Source organism: Cnephaeus nilssonii (assembly GCF_951640355.1).
Source record: "Cnephaeus nilssonii genome assembly, chromosome: 14".
NCBI classification, from domain to species: domain Eukaryota; kingdom Metazoa; phylum Chordata; class Mammalia; order Chiroptera; family Vespertilionidae; genus Cnephaeus; species Cnephaeus nilssonii.
This window is the reverse complement of record NC_137085.1, coordinates 56,262,709-56,288,117: the sequence shown is the minus strand read 5'-3', so window position 1 is coordinate 56,288,117 and position 25,409 is coordinate 56,262,709. Positions and strand designations below refer to the sequence as shown.

General features: G+C 39.6%; 1 protein-coding gene across 6 annotated transcripts in view; it reads left to right on the top strand.

The window, feature by feature from the left end:
- NFIB (nuclear factor I B) overlaps positions 1 to 25,409 on the top strand; it is a 228,904-nt gene that overhangs the window by 107,738 nt on the left and 95,757 nt on the right. For all 6 annotated transcript variants that reach the window (XM_079790207.1, XM_079790208.1, XM_079790209.1 and 3 more), the window contains exon 3: positions 24,382 to 24,435. In XM_079790207.1, coding sequence (XP_079646333.1) covers positions 24,382 to 24,435 — 54 coding nt within the window. The remainder of the gene's footprint in view (positions 1 to 24,381; positions 24,436 to 25,409) is intronic.

The following is a 25,409-nucleotide window of genomic DNA, read 5'->3' as shown; positions in this document are numbered from 1 at the left end:
ATTAAACCTTTAAAGAGACATTAGACTTTATAATGATAGAGATTTTAAAAAAATTTAAAAATTATTGGTGTGGCTGTGCTGAGTGTGTGGACATGTAATTAAAGATAGAAAGACTGGCATTTAGTGAATAAGCGCTCTGAGTGTAATGAATGCCACCAGTCTGTGTCAGCATTATGGAATTCATCTTTCACCTCTGAATTATCTCTGGGCTGAGGCAATGTTGGATTCAGTTGAAGCTTAGCATTACGGAACAGTAATCACGGCCAATAGTGATTACAGGATGGTGCACCAGGCCTCATGTCTCTCAACCTGAGCTTAAACTAGTGGAACAGCCGCGAAGAGAAAAAATCCAGTGACCTCATTATGTAATATTTGGAAGCTGTGGACACAGCACGTTAGTCAGGACAAGTTAATAGAGAAAAAAAGGGACAGAGACAATAAACAGTATGAGAGGTTTAGGTGCACTTCTGAAGCACTTTACCTTCATTTTTCAGGTGTTCTGTATGTTCCTACTATGGGCAAATCGGTATGTCTGTAGTTTCATGAAGTCCCCCGGCACTCACCGCCCGCCCCCCCGCCCCCCGCCCCCCACCTTTTGTTCAATCCTTGGAACTTTCATAGGCTATTCTTTGATCTCAGTTTTCATTTAGGTAGGTTTTGTGTTATGGGTGCTTGCCACAGGAGGGTTTAAACAGTTTTTAAATATATGTATGACCAGTGTTTTAGTGAAATAAGAGAAGTGTAGATTCTTAAGGAAAGAGAAGGAAGAAAATTATTATTTTGTTGTTGTTTTCATTTTGCATCCATTCATGTTGCTTTGATAAAGACTCTTGAGTCCATGTCAAAATTATGGCAATGCAAATGAGAAACGGTTGGCTTTGCTCAGATTTTGCTCAGGCTTCTTGGCAGTACATTTCCGTATGGTCCGTTTATTATTATTTTATTTTAATTTTCTACAAAGTTAAAAGAGCTTCTTCCATTAGCAGAAAGCATGGTGGACCGGGGGCTAACTGCAATGGTGAGGTGAGTGGCATTTCAGAAAAGACCCCTTGTTCCACTCCCTAACGTGTCCTATTATGATCTTGCTTTGTAGTTAGTTTTTCAAACAGCTTCTTGAGGACAGTTGAGCTCGTCTTAGGTGGGGCCCAGTGTCTGGCTGGGCCTGGCCAGCCTCGGCCCTGCCTGGTGAGCGTGGCGGCATCTCGGCCGCTTGGCTGCCATTTCAGGCCCTGCCCGCGGCTCGGCTGCTGAGCTGCGCCCGTGCCAGGACTCTCTTGGCAGCGCAGATTAACTTTGTAGAGATACACAGTCCAGAAATATCTTATAATTACAAAGCACAGGGGGCAGAATGTTTTTACAATACAGCTGTGCTAATGTAAACATTTAATTTGGCAGCCTTCTCCACCCACTTTTCAATTAACCGGGTTTATGCAGATACTTTAGGTCTGTAATAAACTTTATTGCTACTTCTCTTAGAGTACAGTTTATGAAACACAGATTTGAGGGGCTTTTTTTGGGGGGGGGGGTTCCATCCATTTAGGAAAGCACATTGTGAATGTTATGTTGTGGTGACGGGAAGTACAGCCACAGGCCTGGCTTAGCTGAAACAATTGCTTTAGAGGGGGAACGTGGGGCTGTCTCCTCCGGCTTTGAAAGCCTGCAAGGGGATATTAATAGAAAGAGGTAAAATCACTTATGTAGCTACAAAAAGACACTTGTGTTGGTGATCATTAAAAAGAGATAAATGTCCCCTGCAATGCATGAGACTGTTTCAGAGATAAATTCCCAATAACAGTTCTTACAGATATAATTATAATAATTGTGTGATCGCCGTGATAATTATTCGTATAGAGTGAAAGAAATAATTTTCTATCTAAAGTAGCATTCAACTGTTCTGTGCACAAAGCTAGTCAATAGACCCCTTTCAGCTAGCCGCAACCGTGGGACAGGCCTTAGAGTTCTAAAGCTAAATTTGGTTGTCACTGACATTGTGAAAAGGAGGTGGTTGTTTTTCCATAAGGAATATGGTATCACATTTCATGATATTTCTTTACATATATTGGTTTACCTTTCTCATATTTATTAGAGAAAAGCATATAAATGGCATATGTATGGATAGTTTTTTAAAATGATATATTTTATTGATTTTTTACAGAGAGGAAGGGAGAGGGGGAGAGAGTTAGAAACATCAATGAGAGAGAAACATCGATCAGCTGCCTCCTGCACACCTCCTACTAGGGATGTGCCCACAACCAAGGTACATGCCCTTGACCGGAATCGAACCTGGGCCCTTTCAGTCCACAGGCCAACGCTCTATCCACTGAGCCAAACAAGTTAGGGTGTTTTTTTGTTTGTTTGTTTGTTTTTTAACACAAAAGGGTTTCAACTCATATTTCTCTCTATCCCTATTTAGAAACTTTGCTTTGGTGATGGTTTTACTAATTAGCCCCCTTTCCCTCTTCATGATGGATTTTCATAATAGAAAACCATTCTTGTGATATTTTTTCCCCTCAGAACTCCTTTTGAGTCCTTCATTTAGTCTGGCTTCCTCACCATTCAATCTATGGGGTGTGCCCACAAAGTAATTTTCAATCTTAAATTGTATTAGACTGTTCAGCTCCCAAAGCTGGTCCATAGATCTCTTTCAGTGAGCCAGAGAGATGGCAGAGGTCAGAGAGTTTTAAAGGCTGGCCTCATTAATCTGTGGTCTTCTTATTTTCTGGTGCAATAGCTATTTTGCATCGTATCACCTTTACTCATTCTGCTTGTCACAGCTAAACAGTGCCTTTGCTGTAGCTGTTATTCTCTCCGGCGATTTACTCGTTAAACACAAAAATCAAACCAAAAACACTTAGTTGCACTATTAAGTCTCTGTGTATGTAACATGTCAATCTTATTTTCAAAATGTAATACTTGTGGATACTGCTTATTTATACATTTTATTTTTTATTTATTTATTTTTTTAAAATATATTTTATTGATTTTTTAGAGAGAGGAAGGGAGAGGGATAGAGAGCCAGAAACATCGATGAGAGAGAATCATCGACCAGCTGCCTCCTGCACACCCCCCACCAGGGATGTGCCAGCAGCCAATGTACATGCCCTTGACCGGAATCGAACCTGGGACCCTCCAGTCTGCAGACCGATGCTCTATCCATTGAGCCAAACCGGTTTCGGCTTATTTATACATTTTAAACAGAGCCCATTTTACTTGTTAAAGTCAGAGTAGTGCGATTAAACTGTAAGCCGCATGAAGACAGGGACAAATCGTGAGTTTTTCACTATTGTAGACTGAGTTCCAGGGATGACACATGGTAGCTTATAGATGCTCAGTTATGTTGTTTGTCTTTAAAATAAATATATGGATAAATCTAGTAAGAATCTAGTCAGAATCAGAATATTGAGTGTTAATTAACTATATAAACTCATAGCTCATTATGAATCTTTCTTTTAGATTGTTTTTCTTTGGTAAATTAATGCTCTTTTTCTCAGTTTTTTTTTCCCTTTGGTAAATTAATGCTCTTTTTCTCAGTTTTTTTTTTTTTTTAGAATACCCAAGATGACATCCTTTCTGCAGCTTAAATGCATTCCCAGAATTATTCAGGTTAAATTGTGATATGAGGAGGTCACAGTCTTATGGAGAGAAGCAACATATAAGCAACCAAGCATAATGTAATGTTAAATTCCCATATCGGAGGTGTGAGTGAGGAGTTGTGGGCCTAAGGGGTGCCTCCTTAGGTGGCAGTAAGTAAGACTCAGATAAGATGGATAAAATTCAGGGGCTTTAGAAGATGAGTTAGGAGTTTGAATAGCACGGGAATAGTGATGCTCCAGGAATAGAAACCGTATGGGCAAAGGTATAGAGACCTGCGATTGTACAACATATTCTAGGGATTTCAAGAAGCGTGCTAGAGCTAAGGTGTGGGAAGCTGGGGCTGGATATGAGAAGGACTAAGGATTATGATTTTTCCAGTGGCTGTAGTGAGGTCTGAGGCTAGGCTGGGGCCAGCTAATGAAGAGCCTTGAGTGCTGTACTAAGGAGGTTTTGGGTTGTTCTGAGCAATAGGGAGCCATCAAAGTGTTTTAAGGGGTGAAGTGCTATGTTTCCTGGTGACAGTGCTGACGACGGAGTCTGGCTTCATTGTGAAGAATGATTCCTATTGGCCTGAGGAGGCTGAAGCTGTTGTCAGATGAGACATGAAGGCTCGACAAGGGATTTAGCAGCCTTTGACATAGAGATGAGGGAATGGACATGAGAGGCAGTGGCTAGGCCAACAACCAAACGTGAGGCTTTAGGGAGACGGTGTTGCCAGCTGCTTGTCTTCTGCATGGGAAGCTGCGTGGATATGGGTTCCATTAATTGAGGTTTGGCTGGAGTATATGTACGCGTGTGTTGGGCAGGGGGTGGTGGGGAAGTAGTGCACTAGCAACTCAGAGTGTGCAGGGATCGCACTACAATATCACAGGGTTTTTCAGGTACAATGAGAGGTTAGGGCTAGATGTCGACATGGAATCCTCTCCAAATGTGTTATATTTGAAAACACGGAGCTGGGTGGGTTCACTCCGGGGGAGCCTAAGACGACAATGATGAGGATCACTTGGGTAGGTTGTCTCAGGGATCACCAACATGGAAGGGTGATAGATGAGAAGGAGAGAGCCATAGAGACTGGAAAGCAACCCCAAAAAAGGAAGGCTTAGAACAAGGAAGGAGTGGTGCCCTAAAGGAAAAGGAAAGGGCGATTTTTCAAAGTTAGGGGTTCTTCGTGTCAAAAGTCAGTCAGCTAAGCAGCGTCTGGGAAGGTCAGGCAAGTGGGAGCTGATTGAAATAGTAAGTTTGGAGTTAGGACACATCTAAACTTACGGACTCTGAGAGCTGGTGTTGGGCATGAGGATTACTTACGCATTGAAAATAGTGATCAGAGAGTATTGAGTTTTACTCCCCAGCATAACTTCACCAGAACAGATTTGATCATACAGGGACCGTGGGCTGCTTAAAGGATGACTAATCTGTAGACCTTAAGAAACTGGCAGAAAACAATGGATTATGTTCATCTGTGCTCTCTTCTAGTTCTGTGGAGGAAGTGTGCATTTTTTTCCTCCATCTAATGCCACCATTGGCTACTACTATATTTAAAGAAGCAGAAACCCCTGTGAATTTTTAATGTGGGTTTTAGAGAACAATTTCACAGAAAATAAACGGAAATGTGCCCAATCACTGCACACCCCTTTTAATTGCTCTTACCAAGCCTCAGCCATTCCCCTAGGGGTGAAGTTATGCTCCCTCCTGGTCCCTGGATTCAACGTTATAGCAGCAGCGAGGAGCAATTTATTTGCTCCCTGTCTCCTTGTGTGACTCCTCAGTTTAGCAGTAAAAGACACAGAAAGTGGTGATATTACTAGTATGCTAGTACATCAGATTATATTAGAAAATATGGTTGAGCCAACTAACCCGTAAGTAAAAACTATAGCTGACTAGCTGACTGCAACCTGGGTGCAGCTCTGTCCTCTCTTGGGGTATCTTAAAGGCTTTGGCTAGGTTTTTTTTAAATGCCTGGAATATTTATTGAGTATATTCGTACTCAATATGCAATGTTGACTTCAGTTTCCTCTGAAGGAAAATAAACAAACAAGTGGAACATTTGTTAGTCAAAAGCCAAGTACCAACGTATCTGGCCCTTTCCGACAGCAGAGAGACCCCCGTGCACCTCTGTGTGACCTCGCCAGCCCTTGCCATCCTAAGGTGCCGCTTCGCCACTTCCTCCAGGAAGCACAAGCAGGAGCCAACGAAGTTTCCGAAAGTAAAGTTGGATCGTGTGTAAGTAGATTAGGGCCTGGCACACCATCTCACTTTATCAGGCATTTAAAGCGGAGGATGTGCATTGCAGCCGGCTGCGACTTGCCAATTAGCTGGGCTTTCCCCACTGTTTCTGGTTTGGCAGGGACGAGGTGGTTCACCCTGCCTCGCTGCTGCCTGCCAAGGACACATGGCCAGCTCCCGGCTTCCTGTCTTCCTCTTTGTGTCCTGGCCTTGCCGTCCAGGGAGCTGCCAAGACACGATTGCCAGAAACCTTCCTTCGGAAAGGTCAAGCAACCTCAAGCCACCTATGCCAATATTTGTGTTTTCTTTTTCATCCTTCTGTGTTCGACTTGGAGAAAAGTGTGCAAGAGAACAGGCAGCAAGTGGGACCTGGGGTCACTTTGGATCCCTTGGATAAAGCAACAGAACCCAAAGAATCCCTTGGCGGCCGGGGGCTGGTGATTCTAGTAGAATTCTATTTAAAGCCCTGTGAAGTGTGATAGAGTTCAGCATGGTTCGATGTGGATTTGGAGTTAGTGTGCTTTTTAGGATTCACTGTACACATGTGATTTTTGGCTGAAGCCGAATCCTGGTGCATGGCAGCGAGAGTGAGAAAAGTGGACATTGGTCTTGGCTTAAACACTGCAAGTTGTTTGTTTTTTTAGGACTCTATAGCCACACGCTCCTTTTTGCTTTCCAGTTTTGTGTCTGCGAACTAGCATCCTTGTAAACACAGTCTGAGAACAATTCACAAGGGAGTCACCCGGGGTGCTTGTTGAAAGTGCCACTGTCTTGGCCCCAGCACTTCTATAGTGTTCTCAGCCACAGCGGGGAGGGCAGGAATCTGAATTTCTGTCAAGCACCTGGAAGGACTGGGACACTCACTACAGTTTTGGGACTGAATGTGTCACTGATTATAAAATCAAAATAGGGCAAGTGGTATTTATTGTCACCATATGGCAACTTGTCCCTCGTCTCCTTCAATTGATCTTTTTGGAGCTTAATTCATGTCTTCAGATTGTGTATAATCCAAAAAGAATAACCACAAACACTTTTTAAATGATTGAAATTTTTAAAAACTAATACTATGCGAAACTTTATCCAGATGATTGTCTCTTTTTTGAACCCTATATTTTAAGATTTTTTTTTAAAGGGTTTTTTCAGGACACATAGAGCTACCACAGGTTGTGTACTAACAGCTCCAGAGGGCTCCCTCCCTGTTGCCCACGCTGTGAATGATCCTCCTTGGACGTGTGCAGGGTGATGGGCCTGGTGATGTTGCTCATAAAAGGAAAGTTCAGTGTCTCTAAATATCATAACGCAAAGCAATTTTCTTCTTCACCTTGAAAAAATTCCACTTGAGGGATATGGAGCTCTTAAAGTGCCCCAAACTGAACCACCTACTAATTCCCATGGCTGCTGGCATCGATAGAGGGGACATGGTCTGCTTTGCCATAGACTCAAGACAAGGTCTATGTAACCCCCATATTCCCTTTTGGCTTTTTATGTGAAATTGTCCATAGCATTTTCTTCCTAAGCTCAATTTAATTGTTCTTTGTGCCTTTTACACCTTGTGATATGGCATCTTTGTTGGTAAGGATGGTGCAGCCTTGAACTTTTTTTGGTCATTGTTTTGTAGCATTCCTTGAGTTTGGCCCAGATTACCTTGTAATTTTGCCATCTCCCCTCTCCAGATTATTTTCAAAATTTGCTGCAGTGCCGCAGCCTCAGGAACACCTCTGTCTTTCTGACACGAGTAACAAACACGACACTAATTTGGAACCATGCTCTGTTAGAGTTTACCTCTAGCCTTGGGTTCCAAATTTGCAACTTCAGCATCTTCCATTGAAAAGAAACAGCACATTTTCCCTGCTAAACTCCCCCTTTGCCTCCCCTTCAACCATAGTCTTTTATAACAGTAATAAGGAAATGTGGTTACGGGTGTAATTGCCAGGAGGCAATTGTACTCTAGAGGACTGGCAGAATTTTGTTTTCTGTATCTGAGGGTTGGGCTCCATCAATAGGCTCCATTTGCAAATAAGTCAATTAGAATAATAACAACGATGCCTTTATTTTTATGGCAACCTCCCCTATCGAGATCAAAGTGTGTTAGAGACATCCTATCAGATTCATTGTTCTAATGCCCCAGTGGGCTGGAAATGAAAAAGTTTTATTATAGGTTGTTTGAGATAGGCTATTGAGTGAGAGAGAGGTTAAGTGACATCCCAGAGGCCACAGAGGAAGTCAGTAGGGGAACTGCTAGAAACAAATCAAGGTTTCCTGTTACTCTCTGCAAGTTTTCAAGCTCCATTCTTCCCCGGCCATGGTAAAGGATGAGAATAAAGCGCAGCCTCTGCTAGGATTGCACAATGATGTAGGTTGAAACGGTTTTGAAAATTGTAAAGGTATTGTTACTACCTTTATCGCTTAGCACAAATGGGAGGTAAGAAAGAGACTGACTGTCAGCATCTAGTTGTTCCAACATCTATGACATGGATTTTGCAAAGTATTGATTGATTCGGCCCAAACTGTCAGTCATCTTGATTATTAATGAAGACTAATGAAAAATTCCTTCACAGTTCTGAATTAAATAATGCATGTAAACATCTTATAGCTCTTTATGATTCTTAAACTTCAGAAATTTCGTGAGATTGACAACAAACTTTGAACAGATTAAGATGCTAAAGATCAAAGTTTCTCTGTTATATAAACTGCCTAAGAAAAAACTTATTCAAGTCTTCTGATTTCTTTTTAAGGTTTTTACTTAGAGACTCCATAGTTCTGAGGATGAGGGTGATAAATTTAGGCCCTATTTTTTTTTTAAAGTGGGAATAGGAGAACTGGTACTAAAATTGCTACTAATCTTTCTCCTGTTTCAAGGCGCCTTGGAGGACATGTTCCCTGGGGAGGTGACATCATTAACTTGTTCTTAATTACTATTGTTTGCTTTGTGGTTAGAGGTGGCCTATCTTGGTCTAGAGCTATAGGCTACCCAAGCACCCAGCATTCCCTCCCTTGAACAGACATCTCCTTCCAGACTAGCTGAAAAATCAGAAATGCCCCAAAGTTCATCAGAGAACTTTGCCTTCTAATGGGAAATACGAAAAGTTCGGCAAAATATAAATACATGGCGTTTTAAAGTTCTCTCTTTGATTGTCAAAGTTCTAGAGTGGGTTCATATTTCTTCCCTTTAACCCAAGTAAACGAGGCTATCTTCCCCTTATCATAGATCCTTCCTGTCAGTCTCATGGGGAGAGTAATGGCCTTGAGACGTTATCTCATCATCACTGCACCTCTTGTTGTGTCTTAATGCTTAATGGATGTTAAGCTGAAAACAAATCCCGGTAAACAGGTGAACAGAAAATGAGGTAAAACAGCAGAGAAAGAAAGCATCCGTCCTTTAGAAGCACTTGCAGCCGGGCGAGTGGAGTGAGGAGATAGGTGCTGTTCTCTACCAGTTGATTGGATTATATCAGCCAATTTATTTAAGTTTTGGTAATTGCTGGATGATCTTAATAGAGAACGTTCAGTTATTGTTTTGTTGTTAGTTGCTTTTTTTTCAAAAGAAAATTTTAAAAACTGTTTTCTTAAGTGCCTCCTCCCTCTTCTTTCAAGTTCCCTCACTGGATTCCTGGGCTCTTTCCCCGTTTTGTGTTGGTTTTCATGGTGTGACATGCACATCCGTGGCACTACAGAGGATTCCTGCTCGGGGAAAAGAAAGCTGAGCTATGCTGTCTCTTTAGAAAGGTACAGGTCACCGTGAATGGGAGCCTAATGTGAGCAGGAAGCTTTGGCTTGGGACCCAGATGGGGGAAGCCTAACTTTTGTACCCCAGGTGGGTCTGGAACCCTGACTTCCTTGCAGTTAGTAATATTGTCATTGCGCAAACAAACCTAAATAAATGAGAATGACACAGGAGCACAATACAAGTCTTCTCATTTATAGTTTCTATTTTCCAAGCAAAAAACTTGAAAGCATTGCTTAGATGTAGAGTTTGCTAAAAATGCAGATATTTTGCCAACAAGAAGCAAAATGACAGGTGTCATTTTCTTTCAAGTTGCTGTAAGTTGCTCTTTATTTCGTTTCTTCAACAGAAGGGAGAAGGGCTGTGCTCCTCTGAAGCAGGTGACAGCATTGCAGGTTGGTGTTGACCCTGTGACATCCAGCCTTGCTGTGGTTGTTGGCTGGTTTCAATTCTCCTCTCCCAGGAGTTGAAGGGTCTTGGGAAGTAACGTAATGGTTTCAGTGTAATTCTTGGGCAGAGAGACACCAGGCAGAGCACACTGTGGAGAAACCTAGGGGGTATTTATCACGAAGAGATTTAATCTTTCCACGAGAGAAGCAGAGAGGAGCGAGAGTGAGCTGGGTTGAGGTGTGAGAACCCACCTTCGGTATTTAGAAAGTCATTTGCTTATAAACTATTGTAACGTTATTTTGTTCTAATGTATTTGCTGTGATATTTGTAAGTGGATGGGTATGTTGTATCTATTGACTTCCAATCAAAACTTCAAATACATTGTTTGAAGTTGGAGATTAGTTCTTCTTTGTTCAAGGAGCCCGTTACTAGGAAGGTGTCTCTTGAAACCTATTTCTGGGCCAATTATCGCTGTCATAATTTCAGTTATCTGCTTAGTATGTTGTATATAATTTAATTTCACTTGTTTTATATTGACTCTAACTGAGTTATATATTCCTATGTGACGGTTTTTAAATCATAGAATCCACATACATAGAGATAGAGTACATTGTAAGAACTGGGGATAATTTTTTTTTTTTTTTGGACTGCAACTTATAGTGAAAGTTTAAGTTTAGAATAATATGGGTGTAGTAAAAAACCTGGTTGAAATTTAGGCTAACTTTCTATCTGGCATTAGGCTACCTGCCTCTTACCCCTATTACTACAGAATCTCACAGACTGTTTCTGTCTTGTATTCTCAGCACTAGTCCTACGGTTTTTAATGTCTGTGCAATATGTCTACCTGCTGTCCTAGTATGAAGTTTGCCTCAGCTTATTTATCGCACTATAATCTTCCCATTGGAAATAAAAGGGAGGGGTGGGGAAATGCAAAAGGTGGAAATTATTGCTAGACCTACTTCATGATCATTTCATGTCTAAAGAGACTTTAACCTATTTTTTTTTTTAAATAAAGATTATTGAAAATTTACAAGTTTTGCCTGAAGTGACATGGGTGGACTAAAATAGATTTGAGGGTCAGCTTTAACATTTTTTTCTTAACAATGGTTTTCAGTTGATATAATATCCATATATGTTTGGTGGTAACACTCACAAACGAGGACAATAATGTTGAAAAAACATGAAGATAACCCTTTGGAGGGCTGGAGAGTTGAAAGTGACTGAGAGGAGACACGGGGATGTGGTGCTGCCTGCAGCAGGCAGCTGAGCGCACCCCACCAGGCTCCGGTCTCATCCTGTTCAGGTTTCATCAGGAAAAGTTGGCAACATGGGGCTCGATGTTATATGTTTTCCATGATGTCACTTCCTCCAAGTGGAGCTGTTATCTAGCACACTATAGAACATCCAGCATATCCGTACTGCTTGCCCTTGTGATTGGGAAGTTTTGGTACTGTGAGTTTATATACTTCCCTCTACGTGCAAACATAAATACTTTTGTCTCCTTTTTTTTGTGGAGTGTTCTAATAAAGCATCCCAGGGGATGCCGTTTCGATAGAAGAAAATATTTTTGTCTATTCGTATTTTATGACTTTTCCTATGTGAAAATGCTGAGTGTCAAACGAGGTCTTATGAGCTATTTCCTAGGGAAAACAGAGTGCTGTTGAAATTACTTCTCTTTTTAAGTATGTATTGCTATTATGTTGCTGTATTATTGGTGTACGTTTAAGACAACCTTTTGATTATCTCCACATGATACTGTTAGCTATTCAGGCAACTTATAAGCAACTCAAAGCTGTTTGTGCCGTGAGATATAAATAAATGTATAGTGTTCTATAAAAATAATGAGGCTCATAATTGATTCAGTCAAGGGGCATAGAGTCATGCTTGTGGGAGAATCACACATGCACAAAGGAAACCCCATGTATCATGTAACTTGTTAAAAGTCGGATAGAAAGACTAACTATGAGATAGTGAAAAGAAGAAATGGTTAACGTGGCTGGGTGGTTGTGATTAGGATTATGAGAAGATCTCCTGGAAGAGATGTACTGAGAGCATAGCATTGAAAATCTCTAAGTCATTCATCTTTTTTAAACCTTGATTATTACTATATGTCACTATCGTGCATGACAAAAGACTTTGGGATATAGTATTTCATACTTAGTACTGAGTTGAGGCAAATGTTTTCTCACTACCCCCTAGTCAAATGGGAATCATAACAAATATTTTCATATATCCTTTCTGGTAGAATGTACTAATATTCTAAATGGTATTACACTCAGTCTGAATATTCTAAATGGTATTACACTTAGTCTGATATTGTTAACTTTACTACCTGGTATTTATTTTGGAGTGATATGTCAAACTTCAAAAATCCTATATATCTCCCAGTCTCCAGAAAAATAGAGCTCTTATTGGAGTCCAATAGGAATTCGTAAGGGTGTGTGTGTGTGTGTGTGTGTCCCTTTACAATGATGTTAGAGTAGGTAGAAAAACCACATGGTAGTGAGGCAACCCAAACGTTATCATCAGTTGGAACCTGCTGCCACAACTAGGGCTGGGGGTGGGGTGAAGGGAGAAGGTGGTGTTACCACAGTCCTTGAGCTGGACCTGCCTGAGCGGGGTGTGGACCACAGAGAGACTCGGGACTGCTCACTGAAAGCTAGAACCACAAAGGAGACCTAGCCATCGCTTGGAGACACCTGTCAAAGATGGGAGAAGGGAAGAAAAACCTTCCATTCTCTTTTCTTCCTGCCCTTCAAATTCCCACACTCCCTCCAATGCCTTCTATTGGCTGGGCCTAGCTTTAAGATAGTTGATAACAGATCTGGGAATGAAGTTTGCAGAAGTAGAGTGAGGGATGGCTCTGAGGACAAATTAACACTACATGACCAACCTGATTTTGGGTGGGGGGGATGGAATTGAGATAAAGTTCAAAGCATTGATTTTTTGGGGGAAGGATTAAGTTTGCATGGTGTTATCCAATACCTTATCATTACCAGTTTTTCTTACTGGCTTCCAGTGACTCTTAATTTTTTATTTTTATTCTACCGAGAAATTCTGTCTGTCTTTTTTTATTTTTAATCATAGCATTATTGTTAAGTGTTTTGAAAATTCTCCATGAATGATCTTGTTGGTTAATTTTCAAATGTTAACATATATTAAATGTCAAGGGTGATTTGATCTTCTGTAATTGGAATCAGTCTTTAAAACCAGAAACAACAGGTGACAGGCTCAGTTGTTTGATGGCAGTGAGCTCTGACAAAGAACTCCAGACCACCTCTTCCTCCTCTTTTCCATCTTTCAAAGTTACCAAGCATGGACAAGGCGAAGTTCAACTGTCCTTGTAATCAAGCACCGTCTACAGCTCGAAAATAATGACATGGTTTCTGGTGCTTTTTGGAGGTTGGGTATGCAGTGTAGTTTGTTTTTTGATTGGAAGGCAATGTCAGTTTTGAAATGGCAGTATAATAATCAATTCAGAAAATGGAACATTAGCCATGAATAATGTTATGTGCAGTGGAAATAATCGTTATGAGCATGGGAGATGAGTCTTCAGTAACAAACAAACAAAAAAACCTTGAAGTTGGTCATGTTAAAATTTTGTCACATCTGGAAGGCATTTGCTGTATAAAATTACATAGGTTTGATACCATTGAGGGTTAAGACATATGGATGGGACATTATGCAGAAACTTGTTCTCTTTCATACTCTTTAGATTTAGCTTAGAGATTTTGGAATCATAAGGAGTCTATTTGAATCTCTATTAAAGATAAACCGAGTAAAATGACAAAATAGAAGGAATTTTGAGCACATGGTACACAGCTCTGTATCCTTATGCTCCTGGTCCCCTTTAAAATGGATGTAACAAGTGGACATGTCATTCATCATTTTATCTCATCTCCCAAACAACCACAGCAATGAACAGTGAATTTCATGGTAGGGTTTTATAATAGGCTCTTTATTATACTTGGTTAAAATTACCTGTATTTTTAACTTTCTTCTTAAAACAACCATTTGAAAGAATATTGACCCATAAAATTATAAGAAACCTTCATATTTCTGTTGGGTTGTAAACTTTTCAGAGTTCTTTCAAACATATATTATTTCACATATTAGAATAATCTTGACCTCTTTAATAAAGAAGGAACAATATGAGTTAGCCATTTCTTTTGTTGTTTTATTTTATCAGTTAAATTGAGTTACTGTCCTTTCTTGCATAGTTTTAATTTGCAGGAGGAAGTTGCTATCTCCTCATTTGCTTCCTCATTTTATCCTTTTTCAAAAATGTTAGTTCACATGATGTATTATTCAAGTAGTTTTATTCCTGGTAAATTAGCTTTTGCCCTGAAAACATGGGAACAGAAGTTCTTTGAACCACTTATCAAGGAACTCTGAGGACATTTAATACCATTATCTGCCACATCAGCAAGCTTCCTGTTTCATCAAGTGACTTCTCTGCTTTTTTCCTCCAATATTATGATAAAACAAAAGCAGTAATGAATGTCTGATACACAAATCTACTTTAACTCGGTAGATAGTATATTATCTTTGTCTTCCTCTATTACGCTGCTTATTATTATGCACCTTTGATTAAACATATGATTTATTTTTATATAGATATATCATTGACTTAAGAGCCATGATTTAACAAAAAAGTAAGGACGGTTATGTGAATTATATATGCATAACTAATAGGGCATGTGCAAAACCCACCCACTTTCTTTTCTCTAAACTCATTGTGATTTTAACATACATATTTTAAGAATTTAGCAAAATATGTTTTTACCTAACATAATGGAGAAATCTGTTTTTTTAATAAATATTTTAAGGAAGACATGCCTTAAAATGAGCACTGGAAAAAATAAGAATATGACTTTTTGATCAATGACGGAGTCAGTTTCTAAATTTATATAGAGAGGTTGCAGATACTTAAAAAACAGAGTATGTGTAGATAGTAACCAAACAAGTAAAAATGATAATTGGCATTGCTGGCAATTTATGGATAATTCGAGGACATGTTCTGAGTGGTTTCAGCCATCAAGGTCTTGCTCACTGTTAAATTGTGCTTATGTGTTAAAAAAAGGCTGACTGAGCACATGGGCCAGGAATCCTGCTGGACCGTGAATAAGACTAACATGGATCCTGCCCCCATGGATTTTACAATCTAGGAGGAGAGCTGGACACGAATCCAGTCCTTTAATCACCAATGTCATTAGCCTTTTCAAGGGGAAGTACAGTGTGAAAACAGAGAACCAGCTAGGTGGTTTTCTTTGCTGGTGGTAGGAGGGGGACGATTAAACCTTAAGGTATACTTAAAAAAATATCTTAGCCGTTCCTCACATATACTTGTGCATATTTTCACTACTGAAGGAAGTTATTTTTTTTCCATCTTAATCCTTTTGGGAAATGACGAAGGCTTAAAAACTCATACCTTTTTCTTATGCAGGTTTAAGTGACTGGGCACGATGAAAACTGATTCAGGCCTGAAGTGGTTTCCTCAGGGTCAGAGTCCAAGTGATTGGTAGTTGCTGAGTAGAACCCAGCGGTTCTGACTCTCCAGACATTTTTGAGAAAACACGTCCCGTTCCCTGAGAAGAAAGATGGTCAATGACGTATTAGAAAGTCTTGTGTCTGGTTTTAATCTAGATCTCCAATATTATATTAAGTTTTGGGGAGATATAGGGAATGACCTTGTGTACCCAGGAATGGGTTATGTATAGGGTTTAGAATAGTGCATGGAGACCCCCGGATAAAACAAAGCAGATATGTAAGGGACTGTGTCAGGCAGTGTAACAAGCACTGTTCAGAACTTTAGAGGTAAAAGGGCATTTATTTTTCCATGCTTTTCCTTTTAAGAGAAAATTTGAGACTAACAGGATCCTAAACATTGCATTTGGTTTATGTTGAAATTTTGCATTGATTTTTCAATTTGCCTCCATAATTATGTTCTTGAGCCTGATGACATTCTGGTTTTCATTTCCAGATTCATATTTCACCAACATTCTCTTTGCACTACATACCTTGCTATAAAATGCAGGTTTCTTGGTTTCCAAGGAAAAAAATTTATATTACATACTATAGCTGAAATCCACAATGTCTCCCAGATGGGAAAGACAGAACATTCATCTCATCTTTTCCTACTGGATCTGGCTGGTCTTTGGACAGGATTTCATTGTTTTCATGTGGCAAAGCGCATTGGCAAATTGTTCCTTAAAGTACGCAGTGGCGTGTTCATTTAATATTATGAGATATGGGCAGCATTTATGAAAGATTATAAATCTTACAGCTCTCTTCAGAAACTTAAAGTACAGCTGGAAATGTTTTGCTTCCAACAAACATGCAATCTTCATAAAATTGGAAAAGAAATGTTTTGAATAAATAATGTTTTGGTTTATTTCTCTCTAGTGCGAGAACTATTTTTTCTTTTTTTAGTCAAAATCATGCCATAAAACTCCTCCTTCCTCTACACTAACACTCTTGCCTCTGTATTTATATTTTGCTGGTGCATTTAAAAAAAAATTTTTTTAAGTATGCCAGATTGCTTTGCCTTGTTTTTAAAGATAGAAAACTGGATTTGCTCCCAGGGACTCTTTCCTAACTAGGCCAGTTTAAAAACTAAACAAGGATTGAGTCAGTTAATTAATTTAAATGAGATTACAAATCAAAAACATATTACGCAATCTTGATTTAATTACTACATTTTATTTACTTAATTGAAAACACACTGTAGAAAGTTAGCAATCTGGACAATGACTAGGATGGGGTCCTTGCATTCTATAGGCTAAAGGCTTTAAAAGCAAGACATGTAGATGACCCTGCTCGTGACCTTTAGTTCACTCAATCCCTGGGTCAGTAGGGAGTCATTGAACTTAATCTCAGGCCAGAAAGGTCAGCTAGGATTCTCCCTGCTTTCGTTTGTGGGGGTTTGCGTGCTAGTTAGCGAAGCAGTGCAGCCCTCTGGTCAGAGATGCTGGGCAGTTGCACATGTTTGGTTCAGGGTGTTCTCATCTGTGCTGGCCCATCGTCCCTGGCTTGGATAGGTACGATTTTCTCTCCTACACGTATGTGATTTGCTTTTTCTTTAAATTTTAGTGGCCTATGTTTTTCAGCTAATTCCTTGTGGACAAACTGTGGTCTTGATCCCAAATAAATTCTTATTTAATCCTTGAGATGCGATGTTTTGAACCAAATCTCCCTGTTAAGAAAAAAAAAAAGAAAAAAGGTTGATCTTTAAAAGAAAGTTTAATAACAGATCTAGATGGAATGTGTAAGGATAGAAAATAGAGGATATATTACACATCTATCTGCTTTCTCTTTCCATGTTTTTCTTTGGTTAATTAAGTTACTTTAACTGTAAGGAGCCTCAACATTGCAGCATCCTTTAAAATGATGAATTTAGCTCTATCAAACATGCCTTCCGATGGGAAATAATGTAGATGGAAAGGTATTATTAAACATATGCAGGAAGCCACGTCTCCAGAATATTATTATGGTTGTGCCAAAAGTATTCAGAGAAGGTTTGATTTCTCTTCCTGCTCGGATCTGGGTTTAGGAAAAGGGTTACAGATTCAGCAAAAACACGGATTCCATCAGGAAAGTGACAGAAAAAAAACAACATTAACAACCACAAAAACAAAAGGAAGAAAGTGCCAGAGTCGCTGCTTCCCATGGATAGCTGCTTATTCAAGTTTTGCAATGAAGTGGATGTCATATAATGCAATGTCCTTTTGAGAAGAGACAGAGAAACAGAAATAGCAGCGGAGGGAAGAGACAGCGAGATAAGAGAGAGCCAGAGTTTGAGAGAGCGCATTTTCCTGCACACTTATATGCGAATGTGAGACAAGTAAAGCACTTAGTCTTCCCATGTTCTCCTTGTGTTATTCTAATAAACATTTAATAGAGGAAAAAGAAAATATTGTAAAACTATAGTTTTGTGTCACGCAAACAGATGAAGCAGTCCTCCACTAAAACCGAAGCTGTAACGTGCTTTACATAAAGCCAACCACTACTAGTCTAAATCCCAGGGAATCAGTCATTGTGGAAAGTAAGTAGCCAAGAGTGAGGTGCAACAGGAGAGGAATAGTTTTGTCTCTATTTCCTACAAAAAGGTGAACGTTTTTGTCTTACTTTTTTGTGTCCTATTATGAAGTTCATCTGTGTCCCTTCCCTCCAGTGTTCGTTCCTTACATCTTGTCTTTTCTCTTGTTTAAGTGATTCTTTATGGTGTGCTGTATGTTTATTTAATTCATAAAAATGTACTATTTTGGTATGTTGATAATCACTAATGTTTTAGGGAGAAAGAAGGGGGCTAATCTAAGCCTTTAAAAAAAATCCCATATTCTTTGGTTGACAATGGGCTGTTTCTTTACCTGCTTAAAGCACAGGAATATGACAAAGGAGCCTTTTATCACATGATGACTAATTTTAGTTCTAGCAAGAGGCTATCTGTAGATTAACAGGTTACAGTGTGGGTTTCATTTACTCTTTGATATCCCTGGATATAAAAGCTAGATTGTTATAGAATTTTAGAGCCAGAAGGGAATTGACAAGTTTGTTCCGTTCCTCCTTTGCACCAAAATGACTATAAGTTAAAATCATGCTTCTTAATTGTAGTTTTCCTGTTGATACTCACGTCATGGTGTCAGAGAGTAAAATGAATTCCTGGAATAAGTTTCATCTTGGAGTAGAAAGGCCACTTCTATGTAAAGTTCACGAACAGCTTCTCGTCCTCCTGCTCACACACTGGGGCCCTGCTTTCTAGATCCCCACCAAACAGCTCTTCCCTTTGTAAGAGAGAACGAGAAATTAATTTCTGACCCATGGTAGATCCTCTTATCGGACCCCTCCTACTTCCAAGGAAGATTGGACCTTGTATTGGACCATGAGACCTAGCCCTGGGAATTGTTCTTCTCTCCTCTTTCCCCGTCACCAAAGGCTTGTCTGTTTGACTTCTGACGTATGTTTCTGCGCAGAGGGGGCACGCCCAGCCTTTCTTCTTGGTGCGCTTCTGTGCTTTACACACCAGTTGTTTCCTATTCATTTCACTTCCTCAACCCAATGCGCCAGGCACCGTACCAAAGATTAGGGCCATTGGACCAATGAAGGGAGCATCCCTGCCTTCGTGCAGTTCTGAGTCTAAAAGGGAGGGGCTCTGAAAGGGAGGACTCCAGGTAGAAAAGAAAGGGACACCATGTGCAAGGACTCGGGAGATAGTGGGACACCCAAAAGCTAAGGGAGGACCCAGGTGTTGGTAGGGGCCGAGTCATGGTGATTGAAGGACTAAAATTTGAATTTTTTTGCTGTTGGGATTTGTGATATAAGTATGACTTTGAGCAGGGAAGTAGCTTAATCAGTTTTGGGTTTTAAGTGATCACCCCGGTGGTAGAAAGATAGGAGATCTGTTCATTTTTTTAAGATCCTGTTCCTAAGGTCACCTCCCACTGATATCTTTTATGACATGCTCTTGTCCATCCATCCTAGGAAGAACCAATTGTTCCCTCCTGGTATATAGTCATTTATAGTACCTATCATGGTGTATTTTTTTAATTTGTACATTTCTGTCTCTTTGAGTAGCCTCTGAGCTTCTAGAAGACATAGAATTTATATTCTTCCTTTTTAAACAATGTTTTTAATGGTTGTTATTGTAAATTAAATGGAAATTTAATACTCATTTATGGAGATCCTATTATGTTCCAAACATCAGCAACTGGATTTGCATTTAATCGATGCTTACATTAACGACCTTCAAAAAAATCTTTCACAGTTTTGATGATCCACCCACATCAGATAAGTGAGTTCATCCCCCCCTAGAAAGTTAATACTCAGTAACAAACATTTAGCAGGTCATTATTTATTATCTTATATATTTGACAAACATTTTATTGGACTCCCACCAGATTATAAGTGAAACATTAGAATGTCCTTTGTTTAGTGGAGAGAATCCAAACTAAATTTGATTTAGAGTTGGCCTGTCTTGACAGCATCGGTTGGTGTAAAGACTTCAATGATAATAATTATTATTTCCAATGTAGGTAGAAAGAATAGCTAAAGGTTGTTTTTTTTTAATTTGTGAAAAATGTTTTGAATGTATTGGTAAATGGTGGGAAGTTAAAGGAAGGTCAAGTTCTCAGAATCACGTAATCTACTAAAAGATCATTTGGCTTTGCATGATTTTAAGATTGCATCATAGCCACCCAAGAGGCAATGTGTCTGAATGGGTGGCCCATGTAGAGGACATGTATTTTAATAGTTGCCATTTAACTTTGGATAAGCCATTTAAATCACTGAAGTATCCAGGATTTTCTATAAATTTGGCTCGTTACGGAAACCCGGTCACTCTTTAGGTAAAGTATAGATATTAGAAAAGCCATAAAAGATTGGCTGCTTTTTTATAAGGAGTGTAGAAAAGTATTGAGGAAAAGTTGGTAAGGGTCATCATGTGGGGGTGTGAACCTTTCCTAATAAGTTTCTGGGGAATCTATAACCTAAGGGAGGAGGAATTGATTAAGTAGTAATTTAGAAATGGCTTTATTAATATTTTTTCCTAGAAGAAGAATTATAGTATGCTTGATTCACACTTAAACCTAAAGAATGGGCATATGAGATTGTCATAAGTATGGAGTACAAAATGTATTTCAGATGTACATTATGTGCAGTAAGCCAGAAAGATATAAACAAGGAAATGAAGAAAAAAAAATAGAGATTGAGATCAAGGAAGACAAAAATGAAATGTGGAGGGAATGACGAGGACTGGTTTAGGTCTGCTGCCTTCAAGACCCATTCTCCTCCCTTATTTTTCTACTGAATCAAAATCTTCTTTCTAGACTGAAGACCCAGTGTGCTGGGTGACTCACAACCCCACCCTTACCAGCCTTCTTCCTCAAATATTTAAGCCTTATGGAAGGTAATTTTATCAGATGGCTGATACCTATTGCTTTTTGAGCATGATAGCTCCTGAGATCCTGTCAACAGCAATATGACTTGTCTGTTTTGGGGACAGTGGGACTTCTCCGAAGGCCACACACTGGGTCTATGTTCAGTTGATTAACCACAGACTAGTTTAGATGCTTGACCTGGGATGGACAGGATTTTGTCACATCCCTTTTCTCCTTTTCTTCCTGAAAGTTGGTTGATTCAAACTATGAATCATTTTTTTTTAACGTGGCCTCTGTGTTTAATATTATCTTTCATTTATTGATTGTGCAGAATGTGTCTAACCGGTGCTTGATGCCTTATATAATAAAATCTTGGCAATGATTCTATGACATAGATAGTATTACAGTTTTAAAAATCAAGACCCCAAGGCTCTAAGAGTTAAGTAATTTTGCACAAGATCACACTAGTGAGGGGCAGAGCTATGACACATTAAGTACACACACTCACACACACACACACACACACACACACACACACACACACATGACTTGAACAAATGATGGAAGTGGTTAAATGAAACCTTTGGATATAGAGTAATTTGACCTGGGTAGTGAACTGGAAGGGTTTTGGATGTGGTCTGAATAATTGCTTCTCTGAAGATAACCACAATAACAGTTCATTTTTGGCTTTTCTGCCAAGTGCGACTCCCTGCTTGCTTCCTTTTCCAGCAGTTGGAAGTAAGTGACCGATATAAGGTGACATAAGAGTTAAGAGTAGATAATAGAGTTAGAATTTACAGTCTGAAAAGTAAGTGTTTTCTAGCCCTCTCCCTGAGGGGCCCTCCTCTATGCTTGGGGAGCCAGTATATGCCATTTTACCTCGTGGGACGGCACAGGCTTTGGAGTATGAGGGGAAGGCTGCCGTTGTGTGCCAGTAAATGCCAGATCATTTTAGTAAGTGGAATTCTTATTAAAACCTAGTATATGACTCAAATTTTAGGGTCTATTTCAGATTTCCCTCAAATGCTTGTGGTTTTTTTAGTAATTATGTTTTTTCAATTGAAGAGGTTAGTCTGCATTTGTTGGAAATGGAGGAAAAGGGTAATTTGTAGTAGAAGAGAACCGGGTTTCCCAAGTGGGATGTTGTGGTCACAGGGGGTGCCGTTGTTCTGATGGAATACTTTCTTAGGAATGGAAGAGACTGTCATTCTTTTATTTATTTTAAATACATTTTATGGATTTTTTACAGAGAGGAAGGGAGAGGGATAAAGAGTTAGAAACATCGATGAGAGAGAAACATCGATCAGCTGCCTCCTGCATGCCCCCCACTGGGGATGTGCCTGCAACCAAGGTACATGCCCTTGACGGGAATCAAACCTGGGACCCTTCAGTCCACATGCTGACGCTCTATCCACTGAGCCAAACCAGTTAGGGCAAGACTGCCATTCTTTACTGGTCCAACTTTTAGCAACCAGACAGTGAGAAAGTGTTTCGTGATGCCATTTTGGAGTTGATTTAACTAACCATGCTAAGCTTCATGTAGAGTCTACAACTCCTGTTCTCTGATGATAACCTTAACCTGCCACATGGTGTGTCTTCATGAAGGTGGCATGAACCACCTTGAGGGATGCATGCCTAGACCTCCTTAAATGTGAGGCAGCATTAGAGGGGAAAAGAAAACACGGGGAGGCTTTGGTCAGTGGGTGTGCTAATCTGCATGAATAGGAAATCCTCAAAATGTTGGAGTCGCTTGAGAAATTAAACTGTAATGTAGTATCAATACAGAGGGCCATTTGTCAGAGGGGCTCAAGGCAGAAATAGCTGAGGTTGTAGCAAAACGATATGATTTATCATTTTTATGTAACTATCATGCCCAATGCCTGGAAAGTAGCCAGTGTTGTACCATCTTTTACAGGAATGTAAAAAGAGAAAGATTGATCTCCCAAGTTATACATCACCGAATCGCTCCTCAATTTCAGAAGATGTAATAGAATAATTTGGAGATGAGGGACCAGCTTTTTAGAGGGACAGCCCTAGTCAGAATTTGACTTGCAGGAGTAGTCCTTACCAGTTTTTTTGCTTCCATTTTGAGAACTCAGGATACATTGGAGGATAATGTGGGAATCACTAAATATGTTTACTACGATTACATGAAAACTGTTCTGGAGCAAAAAGAAACTGACAAGGAAGTGGAATGAAGGGGTAAAAAAATCTGATCTCAGCATTAAATCTAGTTAGCAGGCCTGAGGCAAAGGGCAGAAATAAATAACCAAGTTTTCTACAGAAAGAAACTAACGGGATGTCCTTGCATTGAACAGTAGAAACAGCAATTGCAGTATGTTAATCTCCTCAGGGAAAGAGCCGGATAACCCCACTGAAAAAAAACTTGCACAAATTCTTCTGCTTCAATGACACCGGATCCCTGTCTTGGCTTAGGTGCAGTGGCAGAGTCCCAGGGAAAGGACAGACGTGGCTGTGCCCACCTATCAGATTTTGTTGAAATTTACCATCAAGTTCAAAATTGCCTTTTCTAGGCAAGCAAAGGAGGCTGCTGAACCTGAGCCGTCCATGTCTCTGGCATTTTCTGAAAGCCCTAGTGCATTCACAGTCGTGAACAGCACACTGAGGAAGACACAAAATAAGTAGACAGTCTCTGCTTAGGAGCATGCCATTTAGTTGGGGAGACAAAGCTTAAATATGAGAACCAATCAAAGACTATTACGAAGGGACGTGCAAGCAAGTAAGTGTATAATAATATGGGGCAAGTGACAGATAAATGCAGAAGGAACAAGGAGGAAAGAGGAGTGAACTAAACACCACCAGGTCGGATTAGTCAGGGAAGGCGTGTTGCCTAACAGTACTGTAGCCTTCATGTTCCCTTCTGTCGCGTCGGTGAGGAATAAAGTGGTGCAGGAAATTCAGATCCACAGCATTGATCTCTCCCCTCCTTATCTGCAGTCTCTCCGTCTATCACAGATGGAAATTAAATTGATCCAACAATTTGCTCTCCACCCAGCCCTGTTGGTATCTACCTAGTAATTTGTGCTTTTCTTGGTGTTTGCAAATCGATTGCTATTATGGGATGCAGACAAATCTGGGCCTGGGTCCAGTAGGTTGGGGGATAATTGGAGCGAACACATGTGTATGCACACGAAATCTTGGAAAAACGGACTCTCGTTTCTGTGTATTTTAATCATTGAATAAAATCCTCTTCAGGTTTTTTAAAAGCATGTTTAATTATACTCAGATTGCATTTTTAGGGGATTTATCTGGGGTATTTCATGTTGCTCCTGACAGGCCCAACCTTTAAACCACCTTTGTTGCCAGACCTTTTGTTTCAAAAAAGCCCTGCTCTACCCAAATAATCTTACAGAGCTATACTCCCCCTATATGTATAGGCATTCATCTGATTTGATAAATAAAATGTTGCTGCTGAAAGGCTTGGGAAAGTAGACTTTATCTAAACACTCAACTTCATTGTTCCACCTTAAAAAACATTTTTGCAGCCCTTCTGAGGATTGTGAAATTCTTTGAAAACAAATTAAAAATAAAACATTTTCTGTGATTTCGTTACAGATTCTGGACAATCAGGAAGTCCAAGCCACAATGATCCTGCCAAGAATCCTCCAGGTAAATATGTGTTCCAGGACGTTTGCAATCTGACATTGCAGAACAAAGGTACCACTGTGTAGATAAACGCCCCATAATTGGTCAGCTGCCTATTTTGTCCTGGCGGGCAGGTATGATCAGGACAAGATGTGATTCTGCTCAGGCCCTTCACGGTGGCACATGCTTCCATATTGGCGTCATCAGCATTTACGTAATCGCCAACGTTTTCATTTTTGTTGGTGTTTCTTTGAAAATGAATATGCGTGCATTTTAGTTGTGTATCTTTCAGGTGCTAAAAGTCATTGCTGTTTGAAAAGCCAAAAAAAACAAAACAAAACACAAAAAACAAAAAAAACCACCCCCAAAAATCTCGTTTACATCTTTCTTATAAAACACACAAGAAAAAGTAAAATTTTTCATACTCTTACTATAGAGGGTGGTAGTGGTGGTTGGTTATGTTGTCGGTGATGGATTTTTGCAAACGAGTTTTTATTCCATAAGGTTTTTATTGGATTCCCAGAATCAGGAAATAATGAGAGTTGGACTTTTCGTTTAGTGTGATGTATGCCAAGTATCCTCTTTATTTTCAGAAGTTGTTCCAGATCTGAAAATGGGCTTTTATAGTTTGGCTGTCTTCATGGTTTTGTTGCTCCTAAATCTGAACATATAGACTTTTGATATTGATTTAGGAGGGGTGTCTTTTCACATGAGGTAAATCCAGTACAAAGGAGAACTTCTAATATTTCAGTGTCGTAAAAATTTTAATTATATCTGTAACTTTGGTAAAGGAATGCTCTAAGAATAAAGCTAACAAAAACAAACACCAAAGCAAACAAAACATCCAAACAAAAAACACAGATGCCATCTACGTCACCAAATAATTGCATCTGTATTTCCATGGAAAATAAACCAAAAAATTTAATAAAAGTTTCCTCATGTAGACTTAGTTTTCAGTCCTTAATTGTTTGATCTTCCTTGTCATCATGCTTTGCTAA